General features: G+C 43.9%; 2 protein-coding genes across 3 annotated transcripts in view; one reads left to right on the top strand and one right to left on the bottom strand.

Annotated features, from left to right (window-relative positions):
• Positions 1-14: 14 nt before the first annotated feature.
• On the top strand, positions 15-2106 carry CLEC14A (C-type lectin domain containing 14A). Its single transcript, XM_069017843.1, is given in 2 exon segments — positions 15-164; positions 166-2106. Coding segments are annotated over 2 exon segments (1386 nt in total). The 3' UTR covers positions 1402-2106.
• An 8297-nt stretch (positions 2107-10403) lies between these two features.
• SSTR1 (somatostatin receptor 1) overlaps positions 10404-19618 on the bottom strand; it is a 46598-nt gene continuing 37383 nt past the window's right edge. For both annotated transcript variants that reach the window (XM_069017841.1, XM_069017842.1), the window contains one exon: positions 10404-13970. In XM_069017841.1, coding sequence (XP_068873942.1) covers positions 12569-13765 — 1197 coding nt within the window. In that variant the 5' untranslated portion in view covers positions 13766-13970 and the 3' untranslated portion in view covers positions 10404-12568. The remainder of the gene's footprint in view (positions 13971-19618) is intronic.

Here is a 19618-nt window from a genome sequence, read left to right as displayed (position 1 = left end):
CCAACAAACGGAGGATGCCGAGGTCAGCCCCGGCTCCCGACACGTTTCCTCCGGCAGGTCCGGGGGAGGGCCGTGGGAACGGGGTCGGCGCTGGAGAGGGACGGCGCGGGCGGCAGACGCCAGCCCAAGCCGGGTCCGAACGCCAGCACAGCCGCCGGGGCAGCCCGCGCCCCTCAGCCCGCCGCCGGCATGAGGCGGGCCGGGCCCTGGTGCCTGCTCCTGGCCGCTGCCTCCGCTCTGGCCCGGACCCCGCCACCCCCGCGGGCCGCCGTGCGCTGCCCGCCCGCCGGCGCCTGCTTCAGCGCCCACCTCGCCAACGTCTCGTACGCCGAGGCCCGCGGTGCCTGCGACCAGCAGCGGGGCGGCCTCGCTTGGGTCAGCGGCGAGCCCGAGCTGCGCCTGCTGCTGGGGCTGCTGGCGGAGGCAGCGGTGCCCACGCCCGCGCTGTTCTGGGTCGGGCTGAAGAGGAACGCCTCCGCCTGCACCCACGAGGAGCAGCCGCTCCGCGGCTTCTCCTGGGAGGGCGTTGGGGGTGGGACGGCCCCGCAGGAGGTGCCGGCGGCGCTCGGCCGGTGGGTGCAGGAACCCCTGCGGTCCTGCCTCACCGCCCGCTGCGCCGGGCTGCACCTGGCCCGGAATGGCCCCAGATGGGGCTGGAAGGAGCGGGTCTGCCAGCTGGAAAGCCCGGGCTACCTCTGCAGGTATCAGTACGAGGGTGCCTGCCCCGACCTCAGTCCCGCGGGCGCCCTCGACCTCGACTACCGCCTCCCCTTCGAGGAGCACAGCAGCGGCCCCGGCTTCAGCCCGCCGGGCACCGTACTGACGGTGGCTTGTCCCGGCGGCGAGGTGCGGCTCACCTGCCAGCCCGAGCCGGGCGGCTTCGCCTGGAAGGCGGCAGAGAAGCCCCTCTGCCCCTGCCCCTTCGGCCGCAGGAGCCCCGACAGCGGGCGGTGCGCCGGGGCCGCTGGGTGCCGCGATGCCGCCGGCGGCGTCGCCTGTGCCTGCATACCGGGTGGCCCGGACGGGACTCCCTGCCCGGGCACGGGGCCGACTCCCACCGCTACAGGCGGCCCCGCGGAGCCGTCGGGTGCCAGGACGGAGGGGCGGCGTCCTTCCATCCCTGCACCCGGCGGTTCCGTGGAGCCGCCCGCCAGCACCACGGCTGCCGCCGGCGGAGAGAATACAGCTGCTCCGCCACCCTCCTCCTCTTCCAACTACGTTTTCATCCTGGTGACAGTCGCGGTGGTGGTGCTGGTCATCCTGGTCATGACCGTCCTTGGGGTGTTCAAAATCTGCTTCAACAAGAAATCCGAGGGCCACGGGGACAAGGAGCCGCCGGAGGCCGGCAGCAAGGCGGAGGCAGGCTCAGCGGAGCCCAGCGGAGCAGCGGGCGGTGAATAGCCCCGGACGGCCGAGGCCGCGTCCCTCGGGGCTGCCCTGAGCGGCAGCTCCCACCCGGGCCAGAGCTTGGCTCCCCACGTCCCTGCTGCCCCCCGCCCTGCTGCCGGGGGGAGCCGAGGGAGAGGCGCCGCGGGACTTGGCTGGGCAGGGCTTGCGCGTTATCAGATGCAGGAGCGCGTAGCGACGTTCTTTTGAGGTGATTGAAGCCTTTGGACAGTCAGGAATTTCTGTCGGTCTGAAAAACAGTTATTTAGGTGCTGACTTCAGTAAAATATAAATAGATCAGCCTGGCTGACAGAGCGATTGCAGCTGCAACAATTGTGTATTTTTATCCTCTCAGAAACTCTTCGTTGGGTGCCTTACTTGGAGCAAGCATAAAGTGGACCACTTTGAGCACTTGCATCTTGTAACCTAGAATCTAGATTTGTAGATCTAGAATTGTCATCTTGTAGTCTAGAAGTCACTCTTTGCCTGAGTGGTACTTGGAGGCTCTCATTTTCAATCTAATTGCTGGAACTTTTGGAGAGGTGAACTGCCATAATTTTGAATGAAACTGCGACCCATATGCTTTCATACTGACCTTAAAAAGTGAAAGTGTATTTCTCTACATAGAAAGTCACTAAACTGCTGAGGAAGTGAGAGGTTAATGGAGAGTCAGTTTTATACTTCAGCTGATGAAAAGAATAAAGGATGATGTAAATCACTGCCCTGTTTGTTATTTCATACTCATTTTTATTGTAGCAGAGAATAAATTTTTCAGTTACAGTTTTTCTCCTAAGGTGTGTTGATACAAAACTTGCTTTCTGTGTGCAGTATGTGGCTCCCTTACAATCAGACAAGGTGCTGACACACAACACTGCGAGAGGAATTAACGTGAGTCCAAATACATAATGCAAATCTCATTCTCTTTAGTCAGATATGTTGTTTTCCATGGAGTCCCTTGAGAGTAAGGAAAAATTCACCATTTGTGCCCTTTTCTAAATGAGGTAAACACTTCCTCTGTGATTTCCCTTGGGGATTCCTGTAGAGGAGCTTTCATCCTGGCTGCAGAAGTTGCTTTCTGTGCAGTTCGGAGTGCTGATGCTCACTTATTATTATTACGGTGTTGGTTTTCAATTAAAGTTGTAATATTAAATATTGATTCAAGGTTTTCTGAGTGCAGTTATACACAACTAACTGGTCTTATCCAAGCCTTTTGGGGTGCAAGGAGAATAGGGAAATATTTTCTTCCCGTAAGAGAACTTTAAGCTCTGAAATGTCTCTTTAAATATGCTTGTTTGTTTGTTTTCCTCTCTTGAGGGCTGACATTCTGACTACTGCTTTAATTTTGACACTTTCCTGTTGAGTTTGAAGAACTCTGTTTCAAAAAATAATGTGTGTTATTATTACCTATTTTTCTTGCAAGCAGACTTGATGATAAATATGGTGTAAATATCTGCTAAGGATAAAGAATTACTTAGTAGGAGTTTATTCTTTTTCCGTTTCTCTCTCTTTAATGATGGTAGGCACTGATATTTGTGAGCCATCAGACTGTCTATAAGCATAAATTCTCTTGTATCATACAGGAATTAAATCCAGCTAGGTGAGAATGCTACTCATTACAAGGTGACTCATAATCTGCATACTTTTCTAATCTATCTGACCTTTGTATTTCAGAAGGCAGGCATTTTTCAGCTTGGGTAGGAGGCTTGATTCTACATTCAGATGTGCACAGATTTGGAAAATGACTTAGCCATTAATGCCTTATTTCTTAATAACACTCCTGTTGCTGTCACTATAAGTAATTTCTTTTATGGGGCAGTGTACATGGAGCTCTCTTCTTCTATCAGGGGCTGTATAAGCAAATAGCAACTAAGATGAATGAGAGCTTCCCTAAATTATTTTTCCAATATTTTAGTCTTTCTCATGTATCAGATAGCTGAACTCTTAATGGAACTGTCCAGGTGTGTTATTCTAAGCTCTAGAAACTCTCTCATTCTCTGTTTCAGGAGTCTTACCAAGCACACAGCTAAGCGCTGAGTTAAGCACCTCACTACTTATTTTGGCATCTCTCAGTAGGTGACTCAGACTGTTTAGTTAAAATACACAAGTTCATGCCCTTGCAAGCCATTCACCTGTCTCATTATTCCCATTTCACTTTTCCTGTGAAATCATATTTTGATTTGAGAGTTCTTTTTCTCATACAATTCAGGATCAAGCATTAGACATTTGTCTAAAGGTCTACCCAAGGGTTCTACTACATTCCCCCAGCTTTTAATTTGACTCATCTGAAACCAGACTATTTTGCATCTAAGGATGGGATCCATCTTACCATGTGTAGACATCTCTAACAGTTCACCTAGACATTTTTTTACTCACCTAGACTCCCTTACTGTCTCTAGAGAGAAATATGTGCTTGCAATTAATCTCATTTTAGACTAGATGCTGAAAACAGGACCAATGAATTACAGTCTGAAAGTGACATTTCTCTATATGCACAGTAAAGAAGGCATATGGAGGCTACTCATATTTAAATGCCTGTAAAATACACCTTTAAGTCAGAAAAATCAGCTCACTTAAGTCGTCAGCTGTGCAAGTCACTTTTCTAAAAGCAAGCTCGTGGTGCCTTCTGTCTCTTCAAGGCATGGCTAAATGGTCATAATTTTATTATAGCTTTTATTGCTTTTACATGTTAGAGATTCTTATTTAGTATATTTGGGGTTCTTTACCTTATTTTTGCAGTCAGTAGAATACAAAACAAATAGCATTTGGATTTGTTTGGAACCTGAGCAGGTTTGAAATGCATGAATTTCTCTTTCTCTAATGGTTCAGACCAAAAAGAAGATGGTTTGGGAGAAAGGATAGAACATCTTTGCTTTCCACTCTTGATTAAATTGGGTCTTCAGTGAATAAGAAACAAACACATATCTGTCGTGCCCCCATTGGCTCATATCTCAACCATGATTCACTGGTCTGCAAGGCAGATTCAGAGCAGGGTTTGCTGTTTACATCTACAGAAGGAGAATAAGTAAGATCATAATGAGTACAGATAACCATAGCAAGTACTGAGATAATAAAAGTGTCTTGTTATGAAAATGGATGGATTTAAAAAAAATTATTCTGTAACACCATATATAAAACACACGATCAAATGCAAGTATTTTTCCAAAACATAGCAGAGATGGAGACAAATCTTGACTTTTCCCTCATGTTGCATACATGTCCTTTGACTAAAAATTATGTAAGCATATTATATTCCAACTGTTTTTCCAGCACAGGAAAAAAATATTATTTCATCCCATATTAAAGCCATATAAATCATATATAAAGTTTGTGTCTGTGAGTTTTACAGTGCTTACATTTATAATTAAATGGTGATAGCAAGAACCTGTGAGTCTATGTTTGAAAATGGTGACTCCTGCAAAGAACAGAAATGTCCAGATCTTGTCTATCGCAGTTATCCAATAAGTGTCCCCTGTTGCCAGTTTTAGATTTCCTTAATTTCTACAGAGATAGTTTGACTGGTAGGCATATCATTTGTCAGTTGCACATTTTATTTATGAACAAGTGATGAATTTTTAATGGTTTGTTTCATCAAATAATCAAAAATAAAATTTTAATTTCCACATTTTTTAAAAATAATTATTTATGCTGCTAAGGACTTAATTAGGTGTGCTATAAGTGGACATGGGAAAAATTTGAATACTTCTAAAAATATTTCTCCTTGTTTAAGTGTACTATATAGCTTAAAGAATATTAAAAATTTGAATGGATTCTCTGCTTCCCCTAGGACTTTCTTGTCACTTAATTTTTTTCATGTTTTAAATCCCAGTTACCTTTTCTCATTTACTACATGGAGGTTAATCACTGGTAGATGCAATGTAGTTCCTTCTAGAAATAATATTTCCTATTTCTTCAGTATGTGGACACTTACCAAGGCTGTAGTGTGGCAATTCATATATTTCACTAAAGGTATATAGCTGACTCAAAGGCAGACACAGCAGGGCAGCAGCAGCAGTAACCACATTCCCAGGGCTTCAAAACATTAAACTTAGTGTTTTTTCTTCTTCCCCCAATATGCAGCCTTGTCTTTCTCTTCTGGGCTTGTAGTCTGGGACTGGAAGACTTGAAAGTGGAGGTGTAAAGGGAGTTGTCTGTTGGTAAGCAAGTATTTTCCCTTTGCTATTGCTGACTAGAATCACAGAATCATAGAATGTGATAGAAGAGACCTTAAAGATCATCTAGTTCCAACCCTCCTGCTGTGTGCAGGGACACCTTCCACCAGACCAGATTGTTCAGCCTGGCCTTGAACACTTCAAGGGATGGGACATTCACAACTTTGCTAGGCAAACTGATCCGGTGTCTCACCACTCTCACAGCAAAGACTTTCTTCCTCGTACCTAATCCACACCCACCCTCTTTGTCTGAAGCCATTCCCATTTGGCCTGTCACCACATGCCCTAGGAAAATGTTCCTCTTCAACTTTCTTGTAGGTACTGGAAGGCTGTTTGTAGGTACTGAAGCCTTCTCTTTTCCAAGCTGAGCAACCCTAACTCTCTCAGCCTGTCTTCATAGGAGAGGTGTTCTAACCATCTGATCATCTTGGTGACCTCCTCTGAACTCCAGCATGTCCACATCCTTCTTATGTTGGGAGCCCCAGAGGAGAAAACAGTACTCCAGGTGGAGTGGAGGCAGCAGTGGAGCTGGGGAAGGAAAAGATGTGGTGGTGGTCCTACATTTGTACTGTCCTTCCCCTCCTTCTACTTGCCAGTCCTTTTGCATTCTGAGTCATAAAAGTGGGAAAACAACTACTATTATGTATTTTATGGGTAATACAAGAGAAAGAAGACTGCAGGTCCAGGGAGAGGATGAGCTGAGGAGGGAAAGACGAGAAAGGCAAGCATTCATCTTTACCAGGATGTAACTGTCCTAACCATCCTCTTGCTGCATATTTTTTCAGGTGTTATTCAAAATGTGGTGGTTTGCAAACAAATAAACATTTTCAGCCATTAAGCCAGGAACAGCACATGGGCTATAACCTGTCAGAAAAGCATGGTTTTGTTTTTGGAATGTAACCAGCAGGCCTTGTGTTTTGGACTGATAAGAACGGTTTGCACTGTTCCCTGGAACATAACATAGCTTAAGTACAGATAGTTTGGGTGAGATTATAAGTGATCTAAGTCTGTAATGTCCGTGGAGAGAAATTCATGAACATTACTTTTCATTCTTAAGAGTATATCTTCCTCTTATGGAAAGGAATTTTCCCAGACATTTTACTGAAGATGCTTTTAAAGTAAGAAATTCTGTAAATTTTACTTTATGACAGTGAAAGAGCAGTGAAAATTTTTCTGTATTCCATTTCTGTCTTGTCAATATGGAGGTCTTGGTTTGTGTTGAGCAAAAATTTGTTAGGTGTTTTCTCTATGTTAATGATAAAAGGAAAAAAAATCTGTGAAATTCAAAGCATCTGAAAAATCCAAAATAAATTAGCATTCAGAAAAAATCTATTATCTATCTGTTTCTGCCTTGTTTTCCCAAGTTTCTAGTAATTCCATAAAGTACCTAAATTATCATTTGGTTCTTAGAAAAAATGCCTAGATACTTTCTAACCTTCAAAAATATCAGCCAGCCTTGAAAATAGCAGCTGACATAAAAAGCAGAACTTCATCTTTTTTGCTGAGTAGGGAGTTTCTGTATTTGCTGTACTCTAAATGATGAAAGTTAATTATGTGAAAGAGCCAAGTCCTGCTTTACAATGCCTGTACTGGGCTCTACTTCTTTTCCTCTATTCTTAACAAAATGGCTTCTCCTGGCCATCACATCCTTGATTTTTCTCCATTTCTGATTCCTTCTCTCTCAGGCAGCTCAGTATCAAATATCCACCAGTTTTGCCTTCTTTCCTATCCATTCTCCCCCAAATACCTGCCTTTGCCACGTTTTGGACCACTCCAGTTAACCAGCAATCACTTGGGCTTTCCATTGTGGATCTGACATGGGCAAGTGCTGTGTGAATCAGTTGAGCTTGTGCTGTACTCAGGCTGTGTCAGCAGCACTGGCGTTGCCCAGCATTGCTCAGCTTTATTGGAGTGTAGTGCAGTCCAGCACCCTTCAGAAGCTTCCCCTAGGTTGGTAGGGCCCACACCTGCACTGACAACAGTACCATCACCAACAAGGTAAGTGGAGAAAATACAGTGCAGTTCCAAGTCATAAATACAATACAATTCAGATCCCAAGTCAGAAATCTGGTAATTGTTATCTGTCCTACAACCTCCCTATGCTGTGAATTTGGGCACTTTTATCTGAGCCTTTCTAGTTAGGAAGCTCAAGGACCCACAGAGCAACCCTTAGGCATATTACACAGTGTAAGAACCTGTATAGAAAAGACTTTTTTTGGGGGAGTGGTAGGGGAGAGGGGAATGGAGAGTAGAAGGAATTTTCTGTACTTTTATATTGTTTTCAAGGTGACTCTACCCATCATAGACATGATAATCATATAATGACAAATGTATTCCATCCAGACTGGACACAAAAACCTATGTATCTCAGGCAGGATACAGCACCTTGCTATCTCTGCTTCATAGCTGCTTACTGCTCTGCCAAAACCAGATTTTAGGCTTTTGGAGAAACAAAGTTGGAAGGGAGTGGGCATAGTTAGCTTTTATTGAAAAGCATTTTTCTTGTCAAAACTGTGCTTGGTTTGTAGCTGTCTAATGATATACTTTGAAATACTCTCAGGTTCACCTATTTTTCTTGGCCATTTCTCTACACAAAATATAATATCTAAAAGCATTTTACTTAAAGAGAAATCTAATTATTAAACCATCCTTTCTTCCTGTGGCTTATCCTGAAGTTATCAGCCAAATAAGGCTATGTTGAAGAGGATGGAAGTGCTGAATACACAATTCAGTAGAAATATTTTATTCTCCTCTAGAGAGTCATAGTTCACATCCTTGTCTGTAGAGCCCTGGTGTCAAGTAAGGTTCCTAGGGGCTGAAATTACAGAGTTTAGAACACTAGATTGATGTTTCCTTCTTGGCTAATTTCTTCTGATTTTTTAAAATTATTTTTCTTGGATCTTTTTTTAATCAGGATTATAAGAATTAAATTGTCACTGTTCTAGAAATATGGCAGAGTAAAGTCAAACCTTATATAACATGAATGTATGACATTATTTCAGTAAGACTTAGTTTAATATTTAGAATTAGGATGCTGATTTTGGAAACAGGTTTAAATACAGTGAATAATCACAGTGTTAATAGATCATGCCACATACATTAGAAATGCAGATTTTTAGATTTCCAGAAACAACCAGAAAGCCTTTTTTAAAATTCTGATTCACTGGAAACCTGGCATTTCAGAAATTCTTACATCACATTCAGAAACCTTATTCTCTGTGAAGAAATCAAATGTGTTCTTTACGTGTTGAATGCAAAGAAACCATACTCTGTGTAATGTTCTCTGCTGTAAGGACCACCTGAAGAGACAGAATATCTGTATGCAGCCACCACCCTTTTCATCCACAGCCCAGATATAAAGTGCCTCTGTGACCACTCTTGTTCAAGTCCACTAACAGCAGGTAGCAGTCAGCCTCAGGATTATGAGATGTGTTGTCTTTGCTACTGCACTGGGAAGCCTGGTGAGAAGGGAAAGTGATTTCCTGTGCACCCTTCGAGTGGGAAAATGCTGCAGCTGATGTGTGCTGCACACCTGATGTGTGTTCCAGGTGAAGACTGTTCTCTGGTATACCTGCCACAGGAAACAGCCTAGTGCATTGACTGGAGGCTGTTTGGCACTATCCCATTGCTGGGTATAGGTCTCAGGCTCAACAAAGAGCAACAGCTGCCTGGGTTTCAGTGGCCGCAAGGCCAATTTCCATGACAAGTTGAATGCAGTATTTTTAAAATATAACCCAAAACTCATGGGGAAGAAGCAAAAAAAAAAAAAACCAACAAAAAAAAAAAAAAAAAACAAAAAACCAAAACCCCAAAAAACTACTGGTTGCAAATTACAATTCACCCACTTGCAGCTGGATAAAAAGTCAAAATGTCACCAAGAAATACATCGCTGTAGTCTTTTTTTTAAATCAGTGAATTAAGCATTAGTTAAAATAATTTCCATATGAAATCTGAATACTCTTATTTGCCATTTGGAAAGCATTAAGAAGAGTTCTGTTTCTTTTCTGGTACACATTATTTCATGAGGAAAACTTTTTTTCTTCCTGGTGGTTGAGTTCTACTATTTAGAATAATAACACAGAGTGAACTAACTTTCCTTCTAGCTAAATTGAATGATTTACTGCTGTTGATCACCTCTCCCAGGGTGAAAAATAGCAGGAAGAAGTGTTAGTTTGGGATAAACAGATTTTGTTTCCAGCTGAAACCACACAGAGTGTTTTAGCCAGTAATGATAGGGGCAGTGCTGCCTGGGAGTGAATCAGCCCATCCATCCGAAGGCAAGCCTGCCATCTACTGAGGCCCCAACCCAGCCTCTGCAATGTGCCTGGGAGAACTGAAACTAAAGTGCATATGCTGGTACGTGTGCAGGCTTCCATCACAACATTCACAAGGCAAAGAGGAAAAAAAGATTACGGAACAAAACCCAGTTCAACTTTTCATCAAAGCTGAGTATGCAGAATGAATCTTTATGCTTTTCACTTTTGCATCATGATTAAACAAATTCAACTGATGTTAAACAAATTCAACAGTGAAAAGTAATCTGTTTAATCTGACAATACATAAGAATATGCCTTGGTGAAAAAGACCACATAAGATTATGAGATTTATGCCATTTTGAAGATATTTTGAGTGAGAATTCAAGTGAAGCCCTGGAAATAGCATCATGGATATCATGGGGCATTTTACTGCTTTGACAAATATTTGATTTTTGTGAAAAGTTAATTAAGCTTATAGAGAGATTTCATCCTTATTTCCCCATATGTACATGTAAAACATTACCAAATTTAATATTTGGAAGTTTTCTTTAAATCATGTGCACTAGGAAGTAAAAGAAAAGAAACTGTACAATTGTTAAAGCTTTTCATGAAATATTTTAATAAGGATGTAACAGTTTCCACATTAGCAATTTTTAAACTAAAAGGAGCTGACTCACAGTCCATTGAAGTGAATTAAGATTTTTTCTCCCATTTTGATGGACTTTGAACCAGACAACTTTGAAATACTAAATTTATACATTCATTTAACAGTACCTAAGTTTTGGTGAGAGAAACGTACAAAGTAGCATCCTGCTTTTTGCTGCTGAGAAAAGTTAAAGGGTATAATTTAACAAAAAACCTGTCATAAGTCCACCACCACAAATACTAGATGCTTTAACTGTCAACCTTACACTTAGCACTGCAGCTACGAGTACAATGCTACGGGTATGCTGCTACTAGAGATTTTTTCCAGTCTCTTACTTCAAATTGCCAGTAGTTATAATTAATACAACCACAGGATTGTGCTAGAGAAGTGATTTGTCACAGCTACAGAGACACTTGCCACTGTGTGACACTGTTAGCATAGGTGGTAGAAAGCAAAAAACACAGCTGCTTATTTCAACACAGTCCGTACCGACTCTTCTGTCTGGGATAGGAGGGGGGAAGGGATAGAAGGTTTCATTTAATCAGCTCTCATTTATCAAAGAAAGCTTCATCTGTCTATATGAAAATTATTTTGTCATAAGAGGAGAAGAGAGAAAATTCAAGAGAGAATTTCTGTGGAGTAGACAATGTAAATAAAAGAGAGAAAATGACAATGTTTTTATCTGGAAAGGAGCCTTCTTCAGCATCACCCATTTTAAATGCAACCTTGCAAGTAGCCACCACAGACATAAGTACACAGTATAAATTGCTTCAGAAAAACACATTCACGACACAGTGACTAGAATCAAATTAAAAAATCAAAACAAGAAGACATCTGGCACACATCAAAAACAAGAATTCTCAGAAATGAAACATTAAGAAGCTCTGGGTCAGTATATTACATTGACAACATATGAAACCCATTTTATTTTTTTTTTTTCAGTGCAACAGAAGAAACTGGAACTAGGGTAATAGCTATTACCAAACAGCTACTTTTTCTGTCAAATAGTTATTTCAGAGACGGATGGAGATTTTTAAATGAATACCCCTTTTTCCATGTAGGCTAAAGTGACTTTGCCATCACCCAGATCATTCAAAAGCTGTCTCAGCTCCCTTCATCACTGTTTCACAGCTGATGGAGCAGGATCAAGACAGCAGATTCACAGTCTAGCGCTCCCTTTAAACTTTATTATCAGCACACTTTATTGTATGTGTGGACAAATTCAAACATTTCCCAGCTCAGCGGTCTCCCCGGCTCCCATCTCAGTGAGTCCCAGCTCTCTGCTCCCTGTGTGTCACGGGACTGGTTATATCCCATTATCAGCAACCTGCCATGCAGCTCCAAAGCACAGCAATAATCAGATTTTTTCCTAAGATATTTTCTGCTCTGCTTTTGTCAAGTAGCACAGGCAGCCAAAGCCCCAATGAGTTGGAAGCTGTCTGCAAAGCAAAAAACATCTCCATGACTATGCTGCTTCTTTTCTCAAGGACTTTTTGCTCTCCGCTTTCTTTTTGATCCCAGTGAGAGGGAAGGGTAGGTGCAGAGAGAGGCTACTGGCTCCTTCCTGGGGGAGGGCAAGGTGAGTGTTGGGGGGAATTTTTCCAGCATTTCTAATCTCTGAAGGGGAGGTGCATACCGACAGATGTTGAGCAGGGTCATTTTCAGTTGGGGGGAGTCTGAGCCTGAATGTTGGGGCTTGACTGAGGCAGGCTCGACTCAGTGGCCTGGGGTGTCCCACGAGCCAAGGGGAAGGGCAAACTGTACAAAAGGTGAAGGGAGAGTCACTGCAGGACCTTTACAGCCACTTGTAAGACACAGAGAAGAGTGGCAGAGCCAGGCTACCAGACCCTAAGCTAACCCATGAGAGCTGCAATTCACTAAGTGGATGTCAAAGCATCAGAGAATGCATCCACTCTCAAGGGGGGCAGCCAGGGTGCAGGGGGGCAGCAAATCAAGGATGTGGGGTTATTTTTGCTCTTTCTTGTGCCAAACACTGCTGGCAGTAGGCAGGACCAAAACCTCTCCCTCCCAGCCACCCCATGCCACAGCCCTGGCTTTGCTCACCCTCCAGCTGGGGGGCAGTGAGGGAGCTGGGGGACAGGAATGCTTCCTCAGAGGGTGGTAATCCTGGAGGTGCAAGTGCCATTCCTGTACATGCTCCCTGACTCCAAGTTGTCTGGGGGAAAGTCCTCCACGCTGTATGCCCTGCTCTTGAGGGCAGTGGCATAGTAGTCGATGGGCTCCTCTGCAGCATTGTCCATCCAGCTGAGGCAGAGCAGCCGCTGGAAGGACCGCTTGAAATTGTCCGAGAGAAAACCATAGAGGATAGGGTTGGCACAGCTGTTGGCGTAGCCCAAGATGACAGAGAGCTGGCTGATGGTGGCATCGTCCTGCTCTACAAAGACATTGACCAGCTGCACAATGTAGAAGGGCATCCAGCAGATGACAAAGACCATCACCACCATCATGACCATGAGGGTGATCTTGCGCTCTGAGCGTTTGCGCTGCTGCCAGCCAGCCTTCAAGGCCACCATGCGCATCTTAGCAATGATGAGGATGTAGCAGAGGCAGATGGCCACCACAGGCAGCAAGAAGCCCATCAGAAAGGTGTAGACCACAAATACCACCAGCCATCTCTGGGTGGGCTCTGGCATGAGCATGTTGCAAGCCACTGTTCCATCACTGTTGGCTGCTGTGTTGGAGAAGATGATGATGGGCAGGATGATGAGGATGGAAAGCACCCAGACACCCAGATTGACCATCTTAGCCACAGTGGGCCGGCGGTACCTGGCCGCCTTGATGGGGTGCACCACAGCGATGTAACGGTCCACACTGAGCACAGTCAGGCAGTAGATGCTGGTGAACATGTTGATGGCATCCACACTGAGCACCAGGCGGCAGAGCAGGGAGCCAAAGGGCCAGTGGTGCAGCAGGGTGGAGGTAACCAGAAAGGGGACGCTAAGCATCAGCAACTCGTCTGCGATGGCCAAGTTGAGGATGTAGATGTTTGTGGCTGTCTTCATCTTGGCATAACGTAGGATCACGTAGATGACCATGGAGTTGCCGCACAGCCCCACCAGGCACACCACGGAGTAGATGAATGAAATGAGGATGGCGCTGCCCTGAGACTCACTCAGGGTGGTGTTCGGAGCGCCAGAGGAGTTCCTGCCGCCTGAGTCCATGCCCTCCGCCGCCGCCTCCTCCGAGGCGCCACGAGCTCCGCAGCCACCACTGTCGCTGCTGCCGCTGTCGCCGCTGTCGCTGCCTGCACCGCCCGGAAGCCTGGGGCAGGTGCCATTGGGGAGCATCCTCTGCCCGGACCCCCCGCCCCGGCTCAGAGCAGCAGGCGTCCGCCGCCGGCCGCGCTGGGCATCATCCCGTCAGGGATCCCGGTGCGGCGGCTGCGGGACGCGGGCATCGGGAGAGAGGCGGCTGCCGGCGCCGCTCGCTCCGAGCGGCGGCAATTGCTGCTCCCCGGCTGGTGAATGATTAATAGCAGCGGCGCGTCACCAGCTAAGGAAAGAAGGAGGGAAAGAAAAAAAATGCAGGAGGAGACGTAAGTGGGTGTCCCTTCCTACCCCTCACTCCCCTTGCCCGCCTCCCCATCCCGCCCTCCGGCTGTTCGCAAATCCGGCAACTCCAGGGCAGCCTGTCCCCTGTTCCCGCTGCCCCACACTACCCAGTGCCCCCCGATCCCGCACTTCTCTCCCCACCCAGTATTGTTTCCCCCACATCGCACTGGTCCCCTCCCCGTCCACCATCCTCTCCTCCTCCTCTATTCTTCACTGCTCTCCCTCCACGGCACCTGGGTCCAGAACAGGGGCACCCCTGGCGAAGGGACTATCCTTTCTCCTTTAAGAAAAAAGCCTGAGTCTTGCGTGGGTGGGCAGTGTTACCTGGGCAAGCATGCCTCATGTCTACGCAGCTGCTGTAACCCTCTCCTGTCACTGCACCATGTGCATTGCCCACCCCACAGCGCTGGCACCAGGCATGGCACTGACTGACAAAGCACGCAACATTCAAGACTCTGCACACAGCGCGGTCCATGCCTCCTACCACCACGCAGTTCCATGCCCCCTACCTTGTCCTGTCCCACCATCACCACTAGATACCACTCATGAGCAGCCCTGCTCCTCTCCACACGCTCTGTCCTGAAAGATTCCGCCCCCCCCCCCCCCCACCCCCGCCATCGTATTCTAACACCCTGGCACATGTTTTGCCTCTATCTGTCACATCCAAGAGTGCAGTGACCAGTTTGCACACTACAGCTTGCCATGACTATTTACACCACAGTGGTGCCAAGACCATGTCATGCTGTCCATTCCTCTGTCCCCACACATCTGCTTCCTCTCACAGGATCCCTTCAAGCTCAACCACCACGTGCTGCCTCACTAGTGTTACAACCCCCTCTCTTAATATTGTACTTAAAACAGATGCATATCTATATGCTATAAGCCCTCCTGAGCCTATACACAAACCATTGGCACCATCTCCATTCATACACTACACATATGTAGCTGTCACTACATAACTTATTGCATGCAATACCCACCAACCACTTCTGTACATTGACCTATACTGTGCTATTTTTCACACACATCCTGATCTTAGATGAACACACATACACCAGTAGTTCCTCATATTGTCATTTCTAGGCAGACATTGACACCTTAGACATCTCATCCACACCACCAGTTCACAACACACATGAACAACTGCAGATAGTCCTAATACTGCATCTCTGGCAAGCAAACTTTTCTTAAAAAAATCCTTCCCATACATCTCTCCTTCTGGTCAATATGTATCATCTCCCTATATGTTATCCTTCTGAGTATACAGTCTGTTCTTACATACTTAAACATAACCACTTAATCAATTTTCACATACCAGCACCACCGTTCTGTATATACCACCTGACCATTCTGTGTTAATCAGATATGGTTGCTCACTAGTACACACAGACCCTCACACTTGCTCACTGCATCAGCACTCCCTCAGGCATACACACAAAATACTCAGTAATTGCTTATTTATTCTGTTGGCTGTAGCCCCCCATCTGTGTGAGCAAACCACACCTGTATGGATAACAATGTGTCTCTTCACATAAACTGCCTCCTAAGAGCACCACCTACTTTTGTCAAGAACAGCAGGTCCACATCATACAAATATCAGCACGGTGCTTATGCTGCTATATGCTCCCCACAGCACCACTATACTCAGCATCACACATGCATCCTTACAACCTACGCATTTTACCATGCATACCCATCACCTCCTGCTGTTCACACATCTTGTTATCACTGTCTGCCCACCATCACAATTATGCATATTATCACTACCCACCACTTTAATATGCAGATACATGCAGCATTACCATTAATTGATTACAACCCATCATCACGAATTTATTCTCTCTAGAACCATATATATCCTCATACCCCTCATCAACACCAGCATCTACTGAAATACATGCATGTAACCTCTCTGACTGTATGACTTTCCTTGTACCAGTCATCACCTCCAGTCACACACACCTAGGCACTCCCATATGATGAGCATGTGCTGTTTGACACCTTGTCAAGGGTACTACATTTAGCACATGCATACTTTTGCATGACCCTTACCAAGCTGTTTCCTTTTCTTCCGTGTTTAAGAGCAGATTGTGAATACATGTAGATGTATATATACACCCCTACACACTATAAAAATAACCTTATTCAATTTTTGGTAATTGCACACAAGTTCTATTTGGATGATACTCTTTGTAACTTTTGAGGACTTTTTGTATTTATATTCTAGTATAGAAATGCATTTATTGAGCAGCCTTTGCAAATGATCTTACTATTCCTAGGACTGTTCTTGTGTACGAGGGCTTTAGCTGGATGTTTGAGCACTTGGGGATGTTATAGAAATTAAGATTTATCCTTACATTTGGGGTTTTTGACATTATATATTCTGATGTGTTCGCATCAGAACTTCCAGCATATAGAGAAAAAAAAAAATTATATTTAACTACACCATGGAAAATCTTTTCTTGCAATGTGCTATCTGACACTGCTCAAATCTCTGCTATTACATAAATTCAGCTGAAGAATTACCTTCTTTAAAGTTTGTATATGTATACTGGGAGAATATGAATCAGCTTTCAGTCATTGATATGAGAAGGAGCATAAGTCAATAGCTGCAAACCCATCAACAAGAACATCTGGTTGATGTCAGCACTTTAGTCCATTTGAAAACCTATAGTTCAGATATAATCCAATTTTTGTTTGCATGAGCATTTTTTTTAAGGGTCATTTACTTATGGAGCATGAATCAAAGGGTTTCCTTCTTTCATATTGTTATAAATTGGCATTTAGACATTTTATTCATGCTGTTGCCCATTTCACGTTACTTTGCCATGTTTGGATTTGGCCATGCCTTGCACCCATAAGGGTCAGTAAAAAGTTCAGCTTCTGTTGAAGTAGATGTGGGCATAGTGTTCTCTCTTACTGCATTTAGTCAAAATAAATACCTTATAAATTTTAGTTCCTGCAACAGGCATCACACACATACCTGCTTGACCAGTGCCCAGGAAAAAAATTGCCCAGGAAAAAGAAATGCCATTGTAAGCATAATTATGATAATGTACCCTGTGCTGTAGCATACACTCAGAAGGTTTGATATCTCCATTCACTGAAGTTTCCTTTGGATATGGAAAATTTCACAATAGAGAATAATATCAATTTCCAAAAAGGAATTGTTTGAGTGCCTGCTTAGTCACTTAGATCGATTCCTCTAACAAATGTTATAGGTATTAATTTACCAAGAATTCATAGCTACTGATCTTTACACATGTTCAGTGTTGCTCAAGATTTCTAACCTCAACTATTTGATAAAGTATAAATGTTTGATTGGAAATAATGCAGTCCATTATGCCAATAATGATATACTGCCTTTATAAATACCAACACTGGCATAGTTTCAACAATCAGATTCCTTTAAAGCAGAAATTCTAACAGAAACCAATTAAAATTAGGGAACATGCTTAGAACTACTATTTTTTTTTTAGAGCTCTTTCTTTTGCCTAAGGACTTTATCTGTAAGGAGTAGACCAGAGGTCTAAACCTGTGTTTATAATCCACCTGTCACTAAGTGGGGAAGGGCAGCTTGACCTGCTCAACACAGTCTGCAGGTTGGCCTGAGACATACATAGATCATTTCCAATTGCCCATTTTTGTAACAACACTTGCTTCTCATGGGAGAGAGGAAAAAGAGGTTGTTTTTTTTTTTTCAAAAGAAATTCTGGGCCATGCTGGGAAGTCCAGAGCTAAGGCTTAGGCCATGCCTGGGGTTAGAATTAGGATTGAGTCAAGAAGCCTGTAGCTCCAGGTGCAGTGGGGATGCAAGGGAGAGGATCAATGGAGTAGTCTGTGCAAGGAGCTCATACCAGAACACTTGATTGTCCCACTGAGATAACACTATGCATCTCAGGCTACAGTTCATCCCATGCCTAGGCTTATGTTAAGGTCAGGAGAGAGACAAAGCCAACAGCTCCTGCTGAAAGAGGTTGAAAAAGGATCTAAAACCTGAATAAAGTAGGGGAAGACTCCAGATGCTATCCCCTAACAATTTTCTCCTCTGTGCTATTGGCTGGGGACTCTGGATAGGGTAAATTTTTTGACTACATTTGTCTAACCCTCGGACTGGGGCAAGAAAAGAGACAAAGCCAAGAGCTCCAAGGGAGTTGAACTTTAAGAGGGGCTGCCAAAGGGTGAGGAGAAGACTGCAATCTTTTCTCTCTTGTCCACAATATCCTCCAGGACATGGTTAGGCTGTCAGGTTAAGGTCCATTCCAAGCACATTGTAGGATTAGATTGAGGTGGGGCAAAGCCTAGAGCTCCACATGATGAAGCCCTTCCCATTGATAATCAGAGCTCAAGCCCTTATTTTCTTCCTACATTTGAATGCTAGCCCAGCAGCTCCATCTGAAGTATTTGAGGCAAGAGTGCCAGTGGCAATTAGAGTAGCTTCCTGACAAACATTTCTCCTGATGGTGGGGTAAGGCTGACACTCAAAATCTCTCACTTAAAAAAGCCTACAAACAGGTCACAAGGCAGATGGTACCTTTTCTCTTTGTCAAGATACATTTCACCTAGTGTCACTGCGTCTCGGGTATTGTGGCAAGAAAAAGGAAACAGTCATTAAAATGAAGCCTACAGTAATTCATCAAATATTTAAACCTGAGACAATATATAAATAGTTTTTTTCAGTATCTTTCAACTTTTGAGCACAGCACTGATGTGGTAATGCATGAGACTGCTTTAATTTGCATACACCATGAACCCTAAGTAAATTCAAAAGAGGTTTTGTGGGCTAAGTCATTTCAGTGAGGTCCCACTGACTAATTCAGTAAAGCGTCTCCTATTCAAATTGTGGATGCCCTGTGCACCACTCAAACCAAATGTTTCATAAATCTTGCTGAGAAATTAATGAGCGAACACTCTTTTACAACCATATATTTCTACAGAATAGCAAAATATGATATAATTTGGGTAATCAATTGAATTATAGTCTGTTATAGTTTTGTTAAAAATCATTCAGTACCCATTTCAATTGCATATCTTTGGAAGTCATACATTTTTCATGACCTTTTGATTAAGATGGAAAATTTTGTGCTCACTCAGATGTAAATTTTGTTCTTACTTTTTGACTGATATCACTGGATCTGCTATGAGTCAGCAGAGATTTTAACTTTTCATTAGAACATCAACATGTTTCTAAAAGCTTCCCTTTTAATAGAGATATTGTATCTCAGATATCATAATTCTGGTTATCATTTTACTTTTAGCAGGGTGCCTAAACTTTACATCAATTTTAGTTATGATTGAAAATGAAGTGCAAATAGACAGATGGAAGTGATTCATTATAGTAGTATGTTAGAAAGCATTTTCTCCTAAGAGAAAAATTTTGTCATTGATACCTTACAATTAACTGAAAAATTAACAACTCTTCTGTAAAAACAGATGTGTTAAACAAGATTCATCAGAGAAAGAATCAAACTGTTGCTTAGAGAACCTAAAAATGAATCTTTGTGTCTTTATCCAGTTGCATCTATTTCAGACCTAGCTGCTGAAAAAGTTCAAATTAGATGGCTGACAAAAGCTGTATTACATTGCAAT

The sequence above is a fragment of the Aphelocoma coerulescens genome, chromosome 5, assembly GCF_041296385.1.
Source record: "Aphelocoma coerulescens isolate FSJ_1873_10779 chromosome 5, UR_Acoe_1.0, whole genome shotgun sequence".
In the NCBI taxonomy this organism is placed as follows: domain Eukaryota; kingdom Metazoa; phylum Chordata; class Aves; order Passeriformes; family Corvidae; genus Aphelocoma; species Aphelocoma coerulescens.
The sequence above is the reverse complement of the archived record's forward strand: the minus strand, read 5'-3'. Positions and strand labels throughout refer to the sequence as shown.